A 17,139-nucleotide genomic window follows, 5' to 3' on the forward strand; every position below is an offset into this window, starting at 1 on the left:
TAACCTATCCACACACAAGAATATGGCTGCTATACTAATGGGGAGGGGAGAGGAAGGTTAGCAGTTTGATACTTCTTCTGGCAGGCTTTAAGGCTAGAATATTAACCTGTTTCCTGACTAAGCCTATGATGGAGCCTCCCTGAGGTAGGCACTGACTCACCCAGTTCTAGATAAACTTGTGAAAAAAGCCAAGCCCAAACAGGCTTCCACACCCCAACAAAAGCCCCTCTCAGATTCTATCCAAGCAGATTTACTGATCACCCACCTCACGGTTGTTACAGCTGTGGGTCAACACTGCCCTCTGCTGGCCACTCAAGTACTAGCATCCACTTTAAGCAAATGCACTTCAGATACATCCTCTCCATCAGTGGGCACAGAAACTTCAACCCATCTATCATCTATAGTCAGTGGGTGTGGGGCAGAATAAGCAAGAATGAACCCAGTGACACAGTGCATCAGAAGAGAAATCACTAAGCCCCTCTCCCCAAAATTTATACCTGAAACTTCAAAAGAAAGTATCCTTTCTATCCAGCTTGGAGGTTGATCTTACCCTCAAGGAAACTACCTATCCCATAATCTCCCCTCACTCCTTCTCTTATGCCCTTCTCTTTTTCCCAAAGGAGGAATAGACTGAGATGACCTGGAGCCATCCTTCCAAAAAGGATGAAAAAGCTTTAGTTCCCTGGTTCTTCCTGTCACACTGAAATCCTGGGTGTCCTCTGAAACAAGTTCAGTTCCCCTCAAATCAGTACAACACCCTGCAAACACTCACACCTTTCAAAGAAGGCAGCGATGCTGACTGGATGTAGGGGAAACTGCTGAGAAAGATCTAACCAGTATTGCCTCTAATTAGCTGGGGGAAGTTCTGATGCCCCTTCTAACAGATAGGCAGCCTTGCTTTTGCTGTCACCCAAGATGGTGCTGGGTCAGGTTGTATTTGTGAACTGGTTCTAGAAAACCTCCAAGGAGCCCCAACTTTGGAGCTTCCAAAGCTACCCTAATTTCTTATGGAAAACGTCAAAAGCTGAGAAAGCTGGCGATTTGGGGAGTGGTTGGTCTTGAGGTCAGCAAAACTAAATCCTCCCTACTCATATTCGTTCCCTAGGGGTCCTACAATTTAGGGCAGGGGTGTACCCTTTAATAAGCAGTCAAGATTTTTCAGTACTTAGGAAGAAATTCAACAGAAGAACAAGTGACCCCAAGCAAGGAGAGATTAGTTCCTGGAAAAATGGTAGCTACCACCACTCATATCCTTAGAAGTCTGAAAATAATACACAGCACATTTACCAAGGCTGGCACTGCTCTTCCCTGGACAGCAGTTACCAGAGGCCTGGCCAGGCACTTAGTGGCTTTTTCTCGGCCTTTCCAAATGTAGTCAACCATTTGCTTTCAGAGTACACCGTAGGGCAATCATGAGCCCTAGCCCTGGAAAAGGCATTCTACCAATAACTTACACAGGAAGTTAAAAACAAAAACCTCACTCAATTGAAAACTATTAAGTTGCTGTCTTGATGCTAAGATATTCATAACTCTACCACCTGCTAAGAGGCAGATTATACTTTGCCTTCAATCAGGTGCAGCTCCACAAATAATTCAAAGATGAAAAGTGACCACTTATAAGAAAAATGTCGCCTGTCTCAACCAGTCCAGGAACAATCACTGAGAAAGGGCAAAGCTGGTTGGTGACTGTGTTGTTATACATTCAGCCACTGAGACCCAAGGCCTTAAAGCTTTAGTAGTCCCATCTTTTGAACTTCCCTACTTATATTAACTAAGATAAAATATGGCAACAATGGGGGAATGAATATTGTAAGTATTAACCCTGGCAAAGTGATCCCATGGCCAGTTTTCGTATTTCTAAGCCCATCCCAGGAATTGGCCTGGAAATATTCAGAGGGCCTGAATATTAACCACTTATACCAGCCAGGGCTAAGTATGATTAGAAAAAGATTTTAAAGAAAGGCTTTTGTCAGGTAGCAAACTCAGAGCCACTTTTCATCTAAGTGCATACACAACACATAAGGAAAAATTAAATAGGGAACAGGCTCCAGGAATATCCCCAAGGTCTATTTTCTCTCCTTAGATGTGTATGAATGCATATTTGATAGTCTACTACCTTCACAGTTATTTTCATATTAAAAATCTGCTTTCTCTTATATAATATCACACACAACAAAATAACCCATCATCACTTGAAATAAAGAGTATTCACAAATGAAATCAAGAGGTAATGGGTCCTTAACAGTGGTGACTATTTTCTGCAAGGGCAATAAAGATGCTTATCTCTGAGTAGGAAGAAAATATATGCTCATAATTCAGAAGACCCAAGAACTGAAGAAAGTTCTATTAAAATCTAGCCACCAGGTGTTAAGGGGTACCGTAGAGCAGACTGAAACAAAACCCACAGTTTCACCTTAATTGCAAATAAGGAACAGTTTACAGCTGTAATGTAGAAATAATTCATCTCTCATGACAATCTACCTAGGGCTCAAAATAATTTGTTGAGGCAAAGAATGACTCAAAAAGTGTAATACTGGAGCAGTAGGAAGTACAATGATTGCCTCTATTGCTAGATCAGGACAGAGAACATGAATCCCTCTCTCTGACCACCACCATAACCTTCTCTCTACAGACCTCCCTGACACTCCCTACCCCAACAGCCTTTCTTCCAAGTCTCTGTACTACCCAAAGTATAGAAACCAGCAGGACAAAGCTAACTTTGACCACTGGCCAATAACAGACCATGTAAGTATCTGAAATCATGTAGTTTCACTAAAAGAAACTACTCCAACTATAACTTGACCCAGCACTCCATGTAATTGAGAAGCAAAGCAAAGCAAAGGGAAACCATACAATTGACATTCCCTTATAACCACTGCCTCGCTAAGCTAATCAGGGTTATTGCAAACAAGCTTTCACATGTGATAAAGCTGAAACACTCCTGTAAAAAGCAATGTGAAAACCATCCTGAGTGACACATTTATTTATTTATTTAGTGAGTGGGGAAGGTGGCCTCCCTGACTGAGCCTTCATTCTGACCAAGGCATATATATATATATATATATATATATATATATATATATATATATATATATATGAACTGGACCAAATATGCTCCATACTCAAATGAGCAAAACCAAACTGCATTTAAGAGTCTAATGTTTATGACTATGTAAACCCTTTCATCAGAAACTTGCACACCAGGATGTCTTACTTAGCACTTAAAAAAATACTTACGGAACCTTTTGTAAAAATATTTACATTTTGACATAATAAATAGTAATGAACTGGCAGCTCTCTAAGATAACAAAGAATCAGCTTTAAGGATGTGTGCAACTGACCCATAGTCAACAGTATAGTTAATAGCAAGTCAAAAATTGATGAATTCCCACCTGCCCACGATAATGAGAATACAAGATAATTTTAAATTAGAGCTCAATTTTAATTCCTTTCCCCACAACTGTTAACAGTCAAACCTTCTTTGCAAGGTCAAGAATGCTATAAATACTAATAAGTAGTCAGCAGCTAAAATGCAACACTTTAATAGTTTTCAGGTTATGTCACACTTTAGTTCTGAGATGGGAGAGTAGTGACACGGAAGATAAGACAAGTTGAACAAGTTTAAAACCAAAAGCAGTGGACATTTATTCCTCAATTTTTGTGCAAGAGTGTAAAGATGCATTTGAAAGAACCTAATGGCTAGTGAGCACCAGCCATGGCCTTCAGGCTGGCCAGGTTTACAATTAGATTAGAAGGAGGGGAAAAAAGGTAACTTGCCTAGTTCACACGAATGATGTTTCTGGCAAACACAGTTGTTTACAAGTTTCAAACTACATTTTACTAGAGTCAAGGGAAGACTTCAAAAAAGCCACATACAGTACAATTTAAAATTGAATGAACATCCTGCAATGTTAGTGCAAAGTAATTATGAAGACTCTCCAATACAAGATTGTGCTCATGTTTCCCAGGTTTGGTCAATGTTGCTCTTTTACAATCACAGAAGCTTAACTTACCAACTAGCAATGCCTTTGTTTTATGTCCTATGTACCAAGGGAATGTCACAAGGTTTTGGTGAAATGCAGCTTGGTTTCATTAATAAAGCAAATTTCTTATTTAGTTTAACAGTCATGTTCCTGGAATACTATACATATAAATTTCATGGAAAAGCTTTTAAGCTTATGCCCTTATCTTGTTCAGTGAAATTACTTTCAAGATATTCTTTTTACTATGTAAACTGGAATTGTTTCATGATTTTGAAATGTAACCAGTATAAATGAAAACCAAAAGCAGTGGACATTTAAAGAATAAGGGCAAAATCCACCACTAATTTCAGCTAGATAAAGTTCTTAAAATCAAAAAGCCTATTCACACAAAATTATATGTAATGACTGTAGTAATCAGTTTATTACACAGATTAATCATTCTTGAACGTACAAGCTCCAGAGGAGCAACTGGGTCTTTAAATATACACAAGTATTTCCATCAAATGAATTTTCACCCTTACATCCAGAAAGACCTAAGCAGTTAAAAACATAAGAAAAATAAGAGCTATTAGCTATGTATTAACTGAGAAACCACATACAAACCAAAGAATATGGAAGAGAGAAAGAGGGGCTGAAAGGACAAGGATTAAAGGGTGGGGAAATGTAAGAGGTGGGAACAAAGCCCATCACACTTTATATACTAATAGCTCCAATCCAGTTAAACTTAGACCTTAAAATACAGGATGTGGGTAGATTTTAATCTGGTTGGCCATAACTTTCACCTAAGACGTAGGTCCTTCAGCATAAAACGAATACAGAAACAGCTTCATGTTCTTCGCCTTGCTTTTCATATCTGTTTTGAGTTTAAAAGGATTCCACTTAAAAAACATCTCCTACAGGTCAGTGGGCTTTTCTTTCCCATCCAAGCACACAACATACCCACCACCCCTCAACTTGCAGTTATCCAAATTTAAGTCAATAGGAAAGCTTTTAGTCTCACACCTAGGTTATGTCTGAAGAACTGGCTTGTCACATACACACTTCTCTGCTAGGAGGCAATGTTGGTACCGAAGTACAGTATTTCTATTTGTTGTTCGAAGTATGTACAACACGCAGCACTGCTGTATCAGGTAAACATGTGCACAGGGGAAGATGAGGCGTGGGCTCATAGAAAGCAGTCAAATGGAAATCAAAAGGACTTTCTCTTTGAGAGTTCCCCTATCTTTATTTGTAGAGGTTATCCAATAATTTCTTTAATTACATCGCATACTTCTGAGTCCATTCCCGAGCTATTCTGTTGTACCTGTACACACAAAGAGAAGCTTAGCTTAACACAGGTGAGAAGTCAGAAGGCATCATTCATTATCCCATCTAGTAACATTTTTATCCTCTCTAGTGTTCTTTATTAAAAACCCATGTAGTGCCCTGGCAGGTGTGGTCAATGGTTAAAGTGCTGACTTGAGCACCACAGGGTCTCAGGTTCGATTCCCAGTCAAGGGCACGTGCCTGGGTTGCAGGTTCATCCCCAGCACCAATAGGGGCACATTCAGGAGACAACTGATTGATGTTTCTTTCTCTCTCTCTCCTCCCCCCTTCCCCGCCCCCGCCTCCATCCCCTGCTTCCATTCTCTAAAAATCAATGGGAAAAAAAATGTTCCGGTAAGGATGAACAAAAACAAACAAAAATCCATAGAATAACTTGAGGGGGAAAATGTACATTCAAGTGAAACCACCTTTTACCCCAGTTTATTCAATGATAGTGGGGAAAAAAGCTGTTAAGAGAAAAACAATGTCCTGTCAATGCTACTAATAGAGCAGCAGTTGCCAATCGGTGGTCCGCAGACCACTGGTGGTCCATGAGGTCTGAAAGGTTGGCGGCCTCTGTAATAGAGGGCTCTGATTCAATTTTAGCATTTGCTGGCATACCCTTATTCTACACTTGACTGACTTATTTCTAGGAAAGATCTTCAACCCTTGTTCATTTACTTGGAGTTCTTCAAACTATATACTTCTACATTGTATGGTTCTTGAAATCATATACTCATAGTGATTAAATTGATATAATAATTTCCTCTGTCTCAATAAAATCACTAGTTCTGGCAGAATGTATTTTAACAATTTGGTTTCTAAAATGAATAGGTCTGCCCTAACCGGTTTGGCTCAGTGGATAGAGCGTCGGCTTTGGGACTGAAAGGCCCCAAGTTCGATTCCGGTCAAGGGCATGTACCTTGGTTGCGGTTTCTAACTCTCTATCCCTCTCCCTTCCTCTCTGTAAAAAATCAATAAAATATTAAAAAAATAAAATGAATAGGTCTATTGCTCCAGAACATTCTAGTAGTAAAAATAAGGAGGCCAAAAGGTTCTACAATTCTTTGATTTAAAAAGGGATGCAGGCCCATCCAGTGTTGCCCAGTGATTGAGTGTCAACCCATGAACTAGGAGATCACAGATCAATTCCCAGTCAGGGCACATGTCTGGGTTGCAGGATCCATCCCCAGTAGTGAAGGAGGGGAGGGGGAAGGGGGGACCTCCAGAAGGCAGCAATCGATGTTTCTCTCTCTCTCCCTCTCCCTTCCTCTATCTGAAATCAATAAAAACGTATTAGCCCTAGCTGGTTTGGCTCAGTGAACAGAGCATTGGCACCATGGACTGAAGGGTCACAGTTTCAATACCCAGTCAAGGGCATGTACCTTGGTTGCAGGCTAGATTCCCACCCTGGTTAGGACCCGTGTGGCAACAACCAACTGATGTGTCTCTGTCACATTGATGTTTCTCTCCCCCTCTCTTCTACTCTCTCTAAAAATCAATGGAAAAATATCCTCAGGTGAGGATTAACAACAAAAACATACTTAAAAAAACGATTAAAAAAATAAAAAGGAATGCAGGCAAGTTCTTCTGAACATTACAACCACAATGTCTTAGGAAATGCCTTTTTATTTATGTCCACAATTCCAGATATTGACAAAATGGTTCTCCAAAAAAAAAAAAAAAATGTATTTGAATAAATTCACAAATAGAAAAAAGCATGATCTAATTTTATTCTGAATGTAGCCAGAAATACATGACTACAGAGACTATTCAGACCTAAATACAGACAAAACTAATAACCAACTGCTGTTACAATCCCCCAATGCCCTACTTAAAAATATGTTATCTAGCCTTGGCTGGTGTGGCTCGGTTGGGTGGAGTGCCGTCTCATACACCAAAAGGTTGCAGAATGAATTCCTGGTCAGGGCATATACCTAGGTTGCAGTTTCAGTCCACAACTGGGGGGGAGTACAAGAGGCAGCCAATTTATGTTTTTCTTTCTCTTTCTCTCTCTCTCTCTCCCCTCCCATCACCCCCACCCCCTACTTCTGCCTTCCTCTAAAAATCAAAAAACAAATCCCTGGGTAAAGATCAAGAAAACACACACACACACAAATTGTATCTATATGCCTCTCTTATCCAGAATTTAAATAATTCTTTATATTTTAACTTTAGAAAATTATCCACTTTTCCCCATCTATTCCCTCCTATTTTAATGAATATACCCAAAAAAAAGATCAGAATACTTTTAGTTCCTATTTCTTTGGATATCCTGACCATTCTTAATAGTTCATAGTACAATTCCAAAATATGTTAATTTTACATTAAGTTTTATTTTTTTGAAGGAAATTTTGGGTTTTCATGTCTGGTGGCATTTATTCTCTTTCTTTTTAAATTATACCAAATGGTAGAAAAAAAATTTTCTTTCCCCATTAATTTTCAAATACCTAAGAAAATTGGGCTCTTGATGCAAAATGAGCTATATATCAAAAGCCAAGAAGACATAAAACTGTTGAAAATATAATGCAGAAAAGTTTCTCTAGACCAGCAGTTGCCAACCTTTCGGACCTCATGGTGGTTCATGAGGTCCGAAAGGTTGGCAACCGCTAGTTTAAGGAAACCTTTGGAGCAGAGGTCACCAACTGGTGGTCCGAGGACCACTGGTGGTCTGTGAGGTCCGAAAGGTTGGTGACCACTGCTCTAGACAGTAGGAGTCATATGAAATAATTAAGAGATAATACCAGCTCTGGCTGGGAAGCTCAGTTGGTTAGAGCATCGGCCTGATACATCAAGGTTGTGGGTTCAATCCCTGGTCAGGGCACATACAAAAACCAACCAACGAATGCATTAATAAGTGACAAATTAATGTTTCTCTCTCTCTGAAATCAATAAAAAGTATCAGTGTCATCTAAATATAATGATACTCAATGCAAATACTCCTCTTTTCTATCCCCAGGTGAGTGTATTAGGATTTCATTTTAAATATCTGACCCATACCCAGCCCTTATAAGAAAGATTTGAGTCCCAAACATCTGTACCCTACCACAGGTACTTTTCTGTCTGGTGGCCATACTTACTTTTCTCTATCTGTTTTGTAGATCCGAGCAATCTCAGGCACTAAAGGATCATCTGGATTAGGATCACACAACAGAGAACAGATGGACAAGAGTACTAGAATGAAGAAAACATATAAATTAGTAGAGAATAAAAGCAAAGAATTCAAAGAAACATGAGGTGCCAACACACAAGAAAATTCTAAGAATTTATTTATATTGCAGTGCCTAGCAGATTTGTTAAGCTCTACCTAACTTTATAGTTACAGTAATCAACAAAGATTATAAGATTTCTCTATGCTTAAATCCCTAAGGAAGTTAGCCCAGGCTGGTGAAGTGACTTGCCCAATGTCCCATTAGTTAGTTATTATAGTGAAATTAGAATCCAGGTCTTCCAAATCCGAGACCAATGACACTTTTCAGAGCTAATAAACTTTAATTTTTTAGAAGCCCAGGTTCAGGAATAAATGGCTTTCAAAATTCCAAAGACAACCACACTAATGAAATGTTCTTAGTCAGAAACAACCAACATGAAATCCAACAATCACTGCTTTCTCAATGGCAGATATTACATTCAGATGCAATGGATCTGTTTCATTTTCAGTTGAAAACAATTTAGTCCAAGAACATAAAGGCTAGTATTTGCCCCCAAATGGGGCTAGCCATACTTATTACAGAGGGTACAATATACTTCTACTAAAGTCTCAAATTCTTTTCAGTGACGATTTAGAATCTCATCTAAGCCATTTCCTCAGTGACAACCTGGAATATAGCAGAAAATCTCAATAGTACAATTTCCTCTGTTAAATTTGTTGTTAATTTATGTACTTATTGAATGTAAAAAGGAAGCCAAGGCCACTAATTACATAAAATACACTGGCTTCTGGTATACTGAAATAAATCCCAATCCTTCTATTCTGAGACTAACAGAACTCAGCTTTAATGTTTGGCAGCAAGAGATAATAATTCTGATCCCACTTTATTCCCAAAACATCAATTCAGCAGGAAAGGATTTATTCATTTTCCTATCAAATCTATTTTTTAGAGATCAAGGGCTTCTGAGAGGTAAAGAAAAAGTTTACATGCCCTTTATCATTCAGTTTAACAAAAAAGCTATTTCCTTGCCTTAAGAATATATGGAAAATAAAAAACATCAGGAAAGATGTTTTCTGACTCTTCATTCCTGTTGCCCACAATTCTGGCAGATGGCATTCCCAAAACATCTTCTCATCCCATTGTCAGGTGTATCACCTGATGCCCTCTTCAAGCACAGAACATCCTAACAGCAATTAGGAAAGATTTCATGTATTTCCTGGAAATGACAACAGGGAGTAATAGATTTTTGAATGTTCATGAAATTACTGACTATAAAAAGAAGAAACTTGTCCAGCCTATCAAACTGGGAAGAGTACAACTGATTCTTCACCTAAAATTAGAGTACAACTGATTCTTCACCTAAAATTAGACATACTACCAAAACAGTATCAGTTACAAATTTCCTTTTTTTTTATTAATATATTTTTTATTGATTTCAGTAAGAAAGGGAGAGGGAGAGAGAGATAGAAACATCAATGATGAGAATCATTGATCAGCTGTCTCCTGCACCCCACCCCCCAACTGGGGACTGAGCCCACAACTGGGGCATGTGCCCTTGACCGGAATCGAACCTGGGACCCTTCAGTCCATAGGCCGACGCTCTAGCCACTGAGCCAAACCTGCTAGGGGTAAAAATTTTCTTTATTTACAATTCCGATTATTTCAATAAGACTACTTTTAAAAGATACATTTTAAAGAAATAACTTGTCTTACTTTCTTTCCAGGAAAGGAAGCTGGAGTGGTGGTTATCTGGACCTGGTAAAAGGATTCTTAGTATACTACTTAGTTCCTTTAATTCTCAGAAAACTGATTTTGCCTTATAATTCAGTATGTTAAACTGAATGCCTTATATACCTTCTTTCGCTGTAAAGAAACTAACTCCTATTTCTACAACCTGTATAGACTCTTCACTGAAATAACTAATTTTTCACCTATGTATACATCTTCATCTGTATATATTCATTTTCATTAGTGTCATAACCCAGTCACTTCCAATTCTAAAAACATATAACAAAGAGGCTTTATGGCACATTTATCTGCTTAAGTTTTCAATATATTTAGATATCTAACATATATAGTCAAAGTAGAGAGAAATTCGAGTCAAAATTATGGCCCCTGAAAGCAGATTATATTAAAGGAAAAATTGCCCTGACTGGTATTGCTCAGTGGTGAGAGCGTTGGCCTGAGCGCTGAAGGATTGTATATTTGATTCCCTATCAAGAGCATGTACTTGGTTTACAATCAATCGATGTCTGTCTGTCTGTCTCTGTCTGTCTGTCTGTCTGTCTGTCTGTCTGTCTCTCTCTCTCTCTCTCTGTCTCTTTCTCCCCTCCTCTCCATCACTTCCTTCCACTAAAAATCAATGAAAAAAAATCCTATGGTGAGGATTAACAAACAAACAAAAAGGAGGAAAAAATTTTTACAACAGGACTCAGGTCTTCCACAGAATTGCTTGCTCATACATTCCATTTACAAAAGGGAATCATTAAAACATTAAACCTAGATACCCTGATATAATCAAATTCACTAAAATGGCACTGCAATGATTTTAAAAGATAGCTACCCAGATAGAAGGAGTAGCTATAAGTCAAATAAAACTAGCAGCCCTTATGATTGAGAGTAACTGAAAAATCAACACTAGGCACAGAAGAGGAAGAAAAAAAATAATATGTGGTAACAATTTCAGCTATATAGACCTCCCCATGCCCCCCCCCCCCCCACCTCCACATACACACTATTCCACCTCTCTTGGTCCCATAACTTTACTAGATTTATTTCTCTACTGCTAACTGCTACTTTGTGAAGGAAGAGCAAGCAGGCAAGGAAGTCACAAGGAAAGTATATGAACACTTTCACAAGGTGCCTACAAAAAGAAAAGACTTGCAAGGGGCCTACAAAAAGAAAAGAGGCTACTTATCTGATAAACTATGTTACAATCTTTTAAAACGTGGTCCTCTAGTTCTTTGTTTTTTATTTTTGCCTACAACACCCCACATACAAATTTTAATTTAATGCCCCAGAGTTCTTGTTTCCTTTTAAAAAATTCATGTCAGAGTATATAAGTCTTATAATAGTTATAACATGACAAATATACAACACTTTCTACAATAGTACCTTTGTCCCAGTTATTTGAGTGCTTATAAGGAATCAGATAACAGTGCATTTTTGCTTTTTCAATCTTCATAATAACAATAAAATAGTAATTGTCATCCCTATTCTCTAGATGAAAGAAAGAAAACAGAAGCTTATTTGTCTAAAGTCTCATTCAATAAGAGGTGAAGCTGATATCTGAATATGGGTAGTTAGAACCAGAATGAATCTATGTTCTTTAACATGAAACTATGCTGCCTCTTGTCTAAATGTGTACATTAAAGAAATGATAAACTAAAAGATAGAAAACAAAAATATTTTTATACATCAAATTTCAGCACCCAAATACCCAAACTGTTTCTTTGCACCTATTTAACATACTTTTCTATATAACTTAAGTTAGTGTACATTAATTTTATCTTTTCTGCTTTTTTCAAACACAGCATTTCCCCATTTTCACAATATCTGTAAGGATCAATCCTCTTTTAAATGCACGTGTTAGAACTGATTTATTTCTTCCTCTATGGTTGGGCCTGTAAATAATTTCTAATTTTCAGAAATAAATAGCACTGCCACAAATGTACTTGAACACAATGCTTTTTTATTATTTGGGGTTGTTTTCTTAATACAAATTAAGAAAACCAGAATTACTGGGTCAAAGGGTATTAATTATTAAGTCTCATCTCTTAATACATCCTGGGCTATACAAACCTATGCTTCTATAGTCTATGAACACTCATTGTAATGTACCTTATCAGCACTTAGTTTTCTTTTTGAAAGATCTTTGTTAATTAAAAAGGTGAATAATGGAAACTATATATTTCTTTATTTTGTTCCCTTCTGTCCTCTCATCCACTGGAATCTAGGTTTTTTTTCTCTTACTGATTTATATATGTTATTTGTATTATAAACATATTAGCCCATTATCTTATTTACTAGAGGCCTGGTGCATGAATTCATGCACCAGTGGGGTCCCTCAGCCTGGCCTGTGGGATCGGGCTGAAACCAGCTCTCCGACATCCCCTGAGGGGTTCCGGATTGCAAAAGGGCGCAGGCCAGGCCTTGGGACCCCACTGGTGCACGATTGAGGTCGGAGAGGGACACAGGAGATTGGCCAGCCGGGGAAGGACCATGGGAGGGCTCTAGGGCGTATCCAGCCTGTCTTGCTCAGTCCCGATTGGCCGGATCCCAGCAGCAAGCTAACCTACCAGTTGGAGCGTCTGCCTCTCGTGGTCAGTGCACATCATAGCAACTGGTCAACCGGTCAACTGTCTGCCCCCTGGTGGTCAGTGCATATCATAGTGAGTGGTTGAGCAGCCTTAGCATATCATTAGCATATTATGCTTTGATTGGTTGAATGGATGACCAGATGACCGGACACTTAGCATATTAGGCTTTTATTATATAGGATGGTACTGGAAGCCAGTTCCAGCATGTCATAATTTCATCAAAAGGTTGATGGAACTTGGGGACTCAACAAGGGCTGAGTCACATATGTTATCACCTGTTGGGAATGGGTGAAGGCATTTCCCCCAAACCTGAATAGGATGATTGTTTGCTGCCAGACAGCTCAGGGCATCTTAATCTACATGTTATTGCCTCCAGTTGGCCAAACACCTGAGCAGCTGTAGACTATTCCCCATTCTGACTGCTTCTGTATGGAAACCCTACCCTTTGATTGAAGTGTATCTCCACCTTGCCTTAGGACAATTTGTGTTAATAAAAAGCAAGGAGTCCTGAGACAAGAAGAACTTAGCTCCTTTAGCTAAAGCTCCTCTGAACCTCAATGCCCTTCAAAATTATCTTTTGTCTCTGGACTCTTACTTCAGTTACAAACAGCCTTTCTCCAGATTGCTGAACCCTTCTTGCTGGAACAAGAACCCCGGCAGGATGGCCTATGGCTTATATTTGTATTTTGACAACTTTAATCCACTTGTGATTTCATTTAAGTATGATATTGAAGGGTTGCACAAGTTCAAATCAACACATCAGATAAAGTTTATTAACTACCCAATCAGCTCACTGACATAAAAAAAAAAAAAAAAAAAAAAATCCCAGGGCTGGGTAAAAAAGGCTTAAGAACTAAAAATTTGTAGTCACAAAACAGTTCCAGGAATATAAAGTACAGCATGGGGAATATAGTCAATAATATTGTAATAACCATGTATGGTGCGCCAGGTGAGTACTTGAAATATCAGGAGGACCACTTTTAAAGTATATGATTACCTAACCACTGTGATGTACACCTGAAACTAATACAAAATAACACTGAATGTAAACTGTAACTGAAAAATAAGATGTTATAATGTGAAAAAAATCCCCCATCCACTCATGCAATTAATTATGTCTTATTTAGAAGAGCTACTGGATCTTTCATTACAAAATTAGTAACTAACTTTCTCTATACACACAGGCAACTATATACCAAAGATTGTTAAGATGCTCAAATAAAAATTTCTTTTCCAACCTATAGCATTTAGAATAGCAAAATGGACAGAGTAGTCACAACACAAAGGAATACATATACTTGAAAATCCAACGCTCTCCATTGGTCTCAAGATCTATTATTTAAAAATAAGGGGAATTGCTACTTCCTGTTACAATAAGTATAAGTAATCTTTTTAAAAAAATAACCTTAAAAAGACTTTTAAAACACAGTTGCTTTATCTTGATATTGAATACCCATTCCATTACCTTTTGAAATAGTTAGTGCTGGAGACCACTGTGACCGCAGAATATCAAGACAAATGCTGCCATTACTGTTAATATTTGGATGATAAATTCTTGTTGTAAATGCAACCTAAAGAAAAAAGAAAAACATTTTTGTAAACTGGTTTATTAGTATCATAGGAAACACATTAAAAGCAATTAACATATCCCAATTACCTTAGGTGGTTTGAAGGGATAATCTGTTGGGAAATGAATTGTCAAGAAAAATACTCCACCCTGATAGGGACTGTCGTTCTGTTGATAACAAGAAAAGTGGGATTAAAATAAATGAATTACATAAACTATTTATTCTGAAATTAATGTGAATACTTACTGGCCCCATTATTGTAGCTTGCCAATGGAACACTGGAAAAGAACAACAACAAAATTACCATGAAGCAATATCCACACTGTACCTACATCATAATCTGTTCATTTATAAGAAATATGATGAGTCTTGGGCTGGATGAGGAATCTAAATCAAATCTTTTGAGCCTGAAGTGAGAAAAAGGACTAGCATGGTCTAGCCCACTAAGATGCTCAATGAAAAAGTATTTGGGCTGAAACATGAAAATTCATGTCAAGGAGACAGAACTCTTGACAAGCTTCAAAGTTCCACTTTTAAACAGATATTTCCTCAGCTCAAAGGGTAAAAGAGAGCCAAAAGATTCAATTCTTTGATGTGTTATATCATTTCCCCAACACAAATATATATAATTTACTCCAAAGTAGATAATACTCAAATTAGGAAAGAATAGTTTTTACAAATGAGAAACAATTTCTAAAAGCTCTCTGTGTAGATCCCTAGAATTATTGGTTTCGCAATTTTAAAAAAATTAGCTGAAAGCTTCAAGCTTAATTATAAGCTCTAAGGATAAGCCAAAGAAATTATAAAGTTGCATAATAATGAAATATTCTCTTCAAACAGCAAAAAATGACGCTTGTTCCATTTCAAAGGTGTTGTAACTAAGTACAGTATAGAGACCAAAAAGCCAGAGTTTTCACTTACAAGCAAGCTACTCAGCACTTATCATTCAAACTAAAATCTTGGCAAACTAAGAGAAGTTATCACTGAGATTACATGTGAACAACCCAAATCAGCTAGGTTGTCACAAGGAGGAAATGTGAAAACTAAGAAGTCATATGAAAATCCACTGGAATGTCAGCCCATATCCTCTACCTCTGCATATGAAACTATGACTATGATTTTTTTGTTCCTCATTGAGGCATGAACCCACAAATAGCCTGTTTATTACAAATAAAAATGAAGGACAGGTATTGCTGAGGCTTCCCTTCTTAGATACCCATTTTCTGCCAATCAATTTTTTTTAAATATTTATTTTTTACTTGATTTTTTTTTTACAGAGAGGAAGGGAGAGGGATAGAGAATTAGAAACATCGATGAGAGAGAAACATTGATCAGCTTTCTCCTGCACGCTCCCCACTGGGGATGTGCCCGCAACCAAGGTACATGCCCTTGACTGGAATTGAACCCGAGACCCTTCAGTCCACAGGCTGACGCTCTATCCACTGAGCCAAACCAGTTAGGGCTGCCAATCAACTTTTTAAAAAATATGATTTTATTGATTTTTAGAGAGAGGGGAAAGGAGAAAGATGGAAAAATTGATGGCTGCCTCCTGCACACCCCCTACTGGGGATCATTCCTTTTGTGGCTGAATAATATTCCATTGTATGTATATACCACATTTTGTTTATCCCTTCATCAGTTGTTGGATATTTGGGATGTTCACATTTTTTGGCAATTATAAATAATGCTTCTATGAACATTTACATACAAGTTTTTGTGTGAGCATATGTTTTCATTTCTCTTGGATATATGCCTAAGGAGTGAACTCACTGGGTCACATATGTGTTAACTTTTTGAGGACCTGCCAGACTGTTTTCCAAATTGGTTGTACCATTTCTGTGTTCTGATCAGCAATATATGAAGGTTCCAATTTCTCCATCTGCTCATCAACACTTGGTATTACAGTAGAACCCAATTTCTTGAACTTAATTTGTTCCGGAAGGCCGTTCAAAAACCGAATCATTTTTCCACATTACAAATAATGTAAATTGAATTAAGCCATTCCAGACCCCCCAATGATTACCTATTTTAACCTTTCTTATACACAGTATTTACTGTTTAACCTATAAACACTTTAAAAACAAAAAGAACATGAAATGTAAGTGAAAATTAACAAAAAGGAAATGAACCATAAAAATTGAAAATTTAACAATTATTATAAGCAGCGACAAAAGCAAAAAAATATGAAAATATTCACAGCACAATATACTGAAATTTTAATAGTGGTAAACTGACTCATATTCATGCATTCTCTGTCACCTGAGAGGTGCATGACTGATCATCCTATCTAATAAAAGAGTAATATGCAAATTAACCATCACTCCGCTACACCCACAAAACACGCCCACCAGCCAATCAGGAGTGAATATGCAAATAAACCCAACCAAGATGGCTACCGCCACAGAGAGCAGGACGGAGGCTTGGGTTTCCCCGCCAATGGAGGAAGCCAAGCTTTCCACCTGCCCTTGCGGGCCTAGGCCTCCACTCAAGGCTACAAAGTTTCAATGATAGAAGATACATAAAACCAAACAGAAATGGCGGCAGCCACGGAGCTGGAAAGAGCAGGAGGCTAGGGTTGCCCGCAGCAATGGAGGAAGCCAAGCTTCTGCAGCCCTGGCTGGCCCAGGCCTCCGCTTAAGGCTACAAAGTTTCAATTATAGAAGATACATAAATCCCCCCAAAAATGGCTGCTGCCACAGAGCAAGCAGAAGGCTTGGCTCCGCTCCAGGCTACAAAGTTACAATTGTAGAAGATAAATAAACCCCAGATACCAGGGCCTCCGCTTGGGTTGCCAGGGGGTGTGGCCGGCCTG

The 17,139-nt window shown here is 38.1% G+C and overlaps 1 protein-coding gene across 1 annotated transcript in view; it reads right to left on the minus strand.

Annotated features, from left to right (window-relative positions):
* Positions 1–3,616: 3,616 nt before the first annotated feature.
* UBE2D2 (ubiquitin conjugating enzyme E2 D2) overlaps positions 3,617–17,139 on the minus strand; it is a 47,699-nt gene continuing 34,176 nt past the window's right edge. Inside the window, exons 3-7 of the mRNA XM_080674169.1 lie at positions 14,574–14,605; positions 14,417–14,494; positions 14,225–14,330; positions 8,369–8,462; positions 3,617–5,286 (exon numbers count right to left, since the gene is read on the minus strand). Coding sequence (XP_080530295.1) covers positions 5,241–5,286; positions 8,369–8,462; positions 14,225–14,330; positions 14,417–14,494; positions 14,574–14,605 — 356 coding nt within the window. The 3' untranslated portion in view covers positions 3,617–5,240. The remainder of the gene's footprint in view (positions 5,287–8,368; positions 8,463–14,224; positions 14,331–14,416; positions 14,495–14,573; positions 14,606–17,139) is intronic.

Source organism: Plecotus auritus, assembly GCF_963455305.1.
Source record: "Plecotus auritus genome assembly, chromosome: 6".
NCBI classification, from domain to species: domain Eukaryota; kingdom Metazoa; phylum Chordata; class Mammalia; order Chiroptera; family Vespertilionidae; genus Plecotus; species Plecotus auritus.